General features: G+C 34.2%; 1 protein-coding gene and 1 long non-coding RNA gene across 2 annotated transcripts in view; one reads left to right on the top strand and one right to left on the bottom strand.

Moving 5' to 3' along the window:
* Positions 1-6,216, bottom strand: part of LOC106688795 (uncharacterized) — a 74,605-nt gene that overhangs the window by 6,397 nt on the left and 61,992 nt on the right. The window lies entirely within an intron of this gene.
* LOC106688793 (putative inorganic phosphate cotransporter) overlaps positions 1-6,216 on the top strand; it is a 42,776-nt gene that overhangs the window by 13,079 nt on the left and 23,481 nt on the right. Inside the window, exons 3-4 of the mRNA XM_014433433.2 lie at positions 975-1,223; positions 3,684-3,771. Coding sequence (XP_014288919.1) covers positions 975-1,223; positions 3,684-3,771 — 337 coding nt within the window. The remainder of the gene's footprint in view (positions 1-974; positions 1,224-3,683; positions 3,772-6,216) is intronic.

Below are 6,216 nucleotides of genomic sequence, written 5' to 3'. Positions count from 1 at the left end.
TAGATCCATAATACGCACATATGTCTGCCAACACTCAAAATAAAGAAAATTTAACTCATTATAAAGTAGTTTACGACACTTATCTTCGTAGGGGTAGTAGTTTTTATGATATTCACATATGAATATGAATTGGCAAATGAAAATTTGTCCAAACAACTTTAAATCAATTTATTTTAGCAAATATCATGTAAACTATTACTCCTACGAAGATAAACATGATAAACTACTTTATAGCTCATTAAACCAGCTTTAATTTGAGTGCTAATAGAGATCTATATGTCAAATGGTTTTTGTGACATATATTTTTAAAAATAAATTCACTACCTACTGATCTTTTAGTACATCCCATACAACATTTTTATGGAATTTTGCTTTTTAAAAAGCTATATCTCGAAAACTATTGGAAGTAGATAGTTCTTTTAGGGTTAATATTTCAGCAAATTTACTCTTCTTTAAATAATGTTTTCTTAGATTTTCTAGTGTTGTTGGTAGTTTTTAAGATATTGAGCTCCGAATGAAAAATAGTGTTTTTTTAAGGTTTTGAAACAGGCGCCATTTTTTATTCCCCCTACCTATATTTGGCAGACTCATCAATTTTGACTATTAATCATAGTTTTCATTAAAGTAATCAAAAATTGGGATGAGATAACTGTCTTTTTTCTCCTCTTTGGCTCTTGTACTAATACGTCTAATGGAATATCGCGCCGATTGTAGAAGAACAGTCATCATCAAATGATCAACAGTTTTTGACATTAGTTTGTCAGAAAAATGGAGTTCTATTTACGAGCCTTTTCAGGCATTTCTCAGCCACTCATAATGGTTAATTAGTAAAAATATACGACAAAAAATATAGATAAACCTAATCGAAGTTCTGCCATTTTGGGAGATTGGTCCATTTATTGTCTTTGGTAAGTGTTTCAAAAACTTTTTCCTTTAAAAAAGTAGCATACATTAAGGTAGTTTGTGTGTTACAGACGGTCACAAGGGAAATCATATTCGAATGGGACGAGAAGACCCAAGGCCAGATCCTGGGAGCCTTCTTCTACGGCTACATCTTGACCCAGATGCCCGCAGGGATCATCTCAGACCTCTTCGGCCCGAGGAGGATCGCCTTCTGGTCCACCTTTCTTACCAGTATCATCACCTTCCTTGTTGGCCCCATCACCCACATCTTCGACTGGATCGGCCTCTTCGTAATTCGACTTTTCACGGGCCTTTTTCAGGTGTGTCTTTAGAATCATTAGTTATATTAAATAAAATTACGCCTTGAGAGCTTAAGTTTCATAATCAGATCTTAAACAGACAATTCAGGGCTCCTATCGGTTTTGACACATTTCAAAAAATTAAGTTGTTGAAAGTTGAGCATTTAGATGAATGGCGAATTTTGGGCCATTCTTGATTCTTGCATTCATTTATTTTTATTTTTAACATTTTTTCTCTTTATTAGGGTTTTCGACCTGTTATATAGCAGACCGGAAAAACTTTGTGGTTGCCGATGCAAGTAAACTGCACAGTTTCAGAAATCGGCAGGAATAACAATTAACACAGAAACCTGGTAACCTATGCTGGAGCAGACCAAGTCTCAAATTATTACTCCTTTCCACGCCCCTGGAGCCTATCATACGGTTCCCCATTGTAGTTTGACTTTTCATATTAGCTTACCCCCTCCATTATACTCCTTACTCTGAGCATCTTATACGGCAGTTAACCTCCTCTTGACACTAAACCAATAACTTATAAACCTTGCGACAGCCTTTCTTTTTTAAAGGTTTTGATACCTTATAGAAATTAGGTTTATCATTTTTTGGTAGCTGTTGATATTTGAGTACGAAAAAAAATATAATGTAATTTCCAACAGAAGAATTGTCTTATAGCATTGTTGGTGTATCTTGGCAAGTATAGTGCCATGAGTATCTAACATGAGTTCACCTGTTGTGGAAGGGAACTCGTGCACCTGGGAAAAAAACAAGTGGCAGTCCGGAACTTAATAACGCTCAACCAGTTAGGGATTGGGTAGGTACTTGGAATGCTTTTCCCACCCCTGTTCTCGGACCTCTAAGTTACAAATACGGAAAATTATTCGTTTCATTATCATTTATTGAGACTATTTCTTATTGATTCTTGTTTTACGCAGTAGACAGATATATTGACTACTCTGTTCTGACATGCTATTTAAGAACTCAGTATCTTCAAAAAGTCATTTTTGAGATTTGATGATTATTGTGATAAAAAAAAAAAAAAAAAAAAAAAAAAAATAAATTTATTATAAAAAAGTCAGAGCAAAAAACTGTCTCTTTGAAAGTTTAAAGTTGTGAAATAGTTTAGTGCAACAATTTTAATGTTTTAAACCCTTCTGAAATATCCAGCATCATTCAGAAATTACCTACCCGCTACAACCTAATACCATCCCACATTCTTAAACTTCTTCCTCGAAAAGCCATCCTATTCCTCACCTACATATATAACGCCGTTCTCCGTTCCACATATTTTCCTGACCCATGGAAACTATCTATAATCAAAATGATCCCCAAACCCTAAAAGCCGCCAGAACACCCATTCTCTTACCGTCCCATCTCTTTATTACCGATCATGGGAAAAATCCTCGAAAAACTTATTTTGAATTATTTTGGATTAAACCATTTTTTTAAATTAAATTTGTTCAAAATAAAGTTGTTATTTTTTAAATTTATTTATTGTTATTTACAGCTGTATTAAATATATACAACAAGTAAATTTGCTGTAGGTTACATAGTGACATGATACAAACATGTGGAGGATCTACCCATTAATAGAACTCCAATAATATTTCTAGAGGAGAAGATCTCGAGGTCATCTTCTTTTCAGAAGATCTCAGGTCAACTCTTTCATTATTAGGTAATGAAAGAGAATACAGGTTAGAAACAAGTGGATTTAGGTGGTTGGAAAGTTTATCATGGAAGGATTGGTATTTGGTTCTGACCAAATCGGCAACATGTGGGAAATTGATGCCTTAATGGATGACTTGATTTGTGACAAAGTAAGGAGCATTAAGGATTTTGGACTGTAAGGATTGGATTCGAGAGGAGTTAGATGGTTTAGTGGAGCCCCAAAGCTCAACTCCGTCTTGTAATGTCTTTTGTTGACCGTTTATCTAGTAAATATAATAGTCGGAATTGAGGAGGAGTTTCCTGTCCTTTCAGTCTTTTATGTGGATTTTATGTCACTCGTTTGTCCTGATGAAGTCCTAATTAACGGATCTGTTCGGCAGGAATAAGTGGGGTCATGGGTTTACGACGAAGGATAAATGTGATTTGGTGGAATTTATTTTAATCCTCCAGTTTGTAATGTAAGGATCATTGTTCACTGATAATCGACATGTGCCATCGGCATACGTGGTGAGGACAGTGTTAGGATGAGTTGGGATGTCAGCTGTAAAAACTGTATTAAGAATAGGACCAAAGATACTACCCTGAGGTACAGCAGCAGACAGACGGAATAGGGATGAATAAGCGATGTTGTGATTTACTTAAAATAATATGTCGTAAAGATAAGAACGGATAATGAGGAAGTAAAGTGGTTTCGACAGAGAAAGGTCATTTTCCATAGAATAATACTTATTTTTATTTAGCTTTAAATTGACATAAATGAAAATTAAAAAGAGATATTTATCGTTATTTGTGAAATTTATAAAAAAACTTTTATAGGGTGCATTTTATGCTTCACTTCATGCAGTCGTTGCAGTATGGGTCCCTAAAACTGAGAGGGGGCGTCTTGGAACGTTTGTTTTCGTTGGTAAGTAAAATATTTCAAAAAAAAAATTTTTTGAGAGAGAGTAAAACACTTTATTAAAAATGTTCTGCTGTCCCACTTCATTGGGTTGTCTTATGCACAGCATGCTACTATCTTATGAATAGTAGCACTTTTTTTTTTTAATCCTATTAACATAAATAGTCACTGCATACAACTTTGAAAATTGTCACATTATAAAAATGTTTGTATTATATCCTAAAGTTATACATGTTTTTTTTCCCATTTTTTATTATTTATTATTTCTTCCCTTACACATTTTAATTTTTTTTTTCGAGCTTTCTATCGTTCTTTAAATGTGTTTAATTTTTCCATTATATCTAAAAAAAAATTTCTTTTTTTCCATCAAACATAAAATTAAATTTGTTTTATTAATTTAAATTAATTAAAAATATACATATAGGAGGGCGGTTTGAAAAGCACTCGGAATCACTGCTAGATGTTAGTTCTAAAGTAACGAGGTTTCCCGCGCAATAATCACACATCCTTTGTGAGTGAACACGTGGCGTGAGTAGTGTGACGACTCTTTGTTGTTTTTTTATGCGTAGTGATTTGTGACAATGGAAAAAACTGAGATTCGAGCAGTGATTAAGTATTTTGTAAAGAAAGGTATGAAATCAAACGAAATTCATTCCGACTCTCAAAACACACTGGGGGATTCTGCTCCTTCATATTCAACTGTTGCCAAGTGGACCAGCAATTTTAAATTTTGTCAGGAGAGCTTAGATGAAAATCCGCGTAGTGGACGGCCAAAAAGTGCTACGACCCCAGAATTTATCGCAAGACTGCATAAAAAGGTCATGGAGGATCGTCGACTGAAAGTGTGAGAGATTGCTGATGCTATAGGGATGTCATCTGAACTGGTATATAAAATTTTAACCGAATATTTGGAAATAAAAAAATTATCCACAAGATGGGTGCCGCAGCTCTCGACATTGGAAATGTCCGAACAAAATCTGGCCCGTTTTCAGCGCAACCAACTATTTTTTATGCCGGTTTGTGACTAAAAATGAAACTTGGATCCACTACTAAGCCCAGAGACAAAACAGTTGTCAAAGCAGTGGAAACATGCTGAGTCGCCACCACCAAAGAAAGCAAAAGTAGTATGTTCGGCCAGAAAGGTCGTGGGCCTCAGTATTCTGAGACGCAAAAGACATTCTGATTGTCTTCCTACTGGCTAAAGAATTACGGGGCAATACTACGCAAGCCTCCTAGACACACTACAGGAAAAGATACGCGAAGGCCTGGTTAAGAAAAGAAAAAGTCATCTTTCATCAGGACAACGCCCGCCCGCATACAAGTGCTATTGCCATGGCAAAACTTCATGAACTGAGATACGAATTGTTGCCACATCCACCTGATTCAGCACCATCAGACTTCCATCTTTTCCCCAAGCTGAAAATTTTCCTAGGTGCATGGAGATTTCCTACAATGGAAGAACTGACAGCCGAATTGGAGAGGTATTTTACAGGCCTGGTGGAATCTCATTTTCGAAATAGTATTAAGGCATTGGAACATCGCTGGACCAAATGCATTTGTCTACAGGGAGAATATGTCGAAAAATAAAAGCAGTTCTACCGAGGTAAGTCACTTCTTTCTAGTACATTCCGAGAACTTTTCAAACCACCCTCGTACATACATAAAACCCATCATGGTCTTCCACATTTACAATCTATTAATATTAAAAAAAACTCTCTAATACATGAGTACAAAGATTAAAATACAATAAAAAGAATCGATAGAAATGAAAAGTAATAAATAGGGATAAGATTTTTATGTTTTCACATATTTTTACCTGACCATGATATCTTCGATTCCTTACTAACTAACGATGTTTCAAGACATTTCTTGCCAGAAGAAGCCAATTTTATTTCACATATTTTTAAATATTTGGCCTTTTTTTACATATTGTTACACATTTTGTTCTAAATCTGATATTTTCTGAAATAGTTGTTATTTTTTATATATTTTTAGATATTTTATCCTGAATCATGTATTTCCTTAAATTATTTGTTCAATTATAAATACATTTTTCGCAGCAACTACGTAAAATTCAAGAGAACGCAAGAAAACTTAAAGCTGAAATTTATCATTTATCGTAAATAGTGCGTAAAAATTCTATATTTTCATCTTTGAAAAGCAAATTAAAAGCAGTGTAAATAATAAATTTCACACAGAATTACATCGAGAATTTCTCACAATCAATTAAAAAGAGCAATGGTCTTATTCCTGTAGCATTTTCCTATAATTTGTTTGTTTACTCCTCAATCCATTTCTCTATTTCCCCCCTTCCCATGGTCCTTTCTCATCTTAGTCTTGTTTCACTTCCCTAGTTTAATTACAATTACTAATTAATGTCTTGTTATTGAACAGTACATTTTTTGTACATATTTTAACATAATTTCTTTAAAATATTATTCATATAATATA

Source organism: Halyomorpha halys, unplaced genomic scaffold (assembly GCF_000696795.3).
Source record: "Halyomorpha halys isolate HHAL.00 unplaced genomic scaffold, Hhal_1.1 Scaffold1206.1, whole genome shotgun sequence".
NCBI classification, from domain to species: domain Eukaryota; kingdom Metazoa; phylum Arthropoda; class Insecta; order Hemiptera; family Pentatomidae; genus Halyomorpha; species Halyomorpha halys.
The sequence above is the reverse complement of the archived record's forward strand: the minus strand, read 5'-3'. Positions and strand labels throughout refer to the sequence as shown.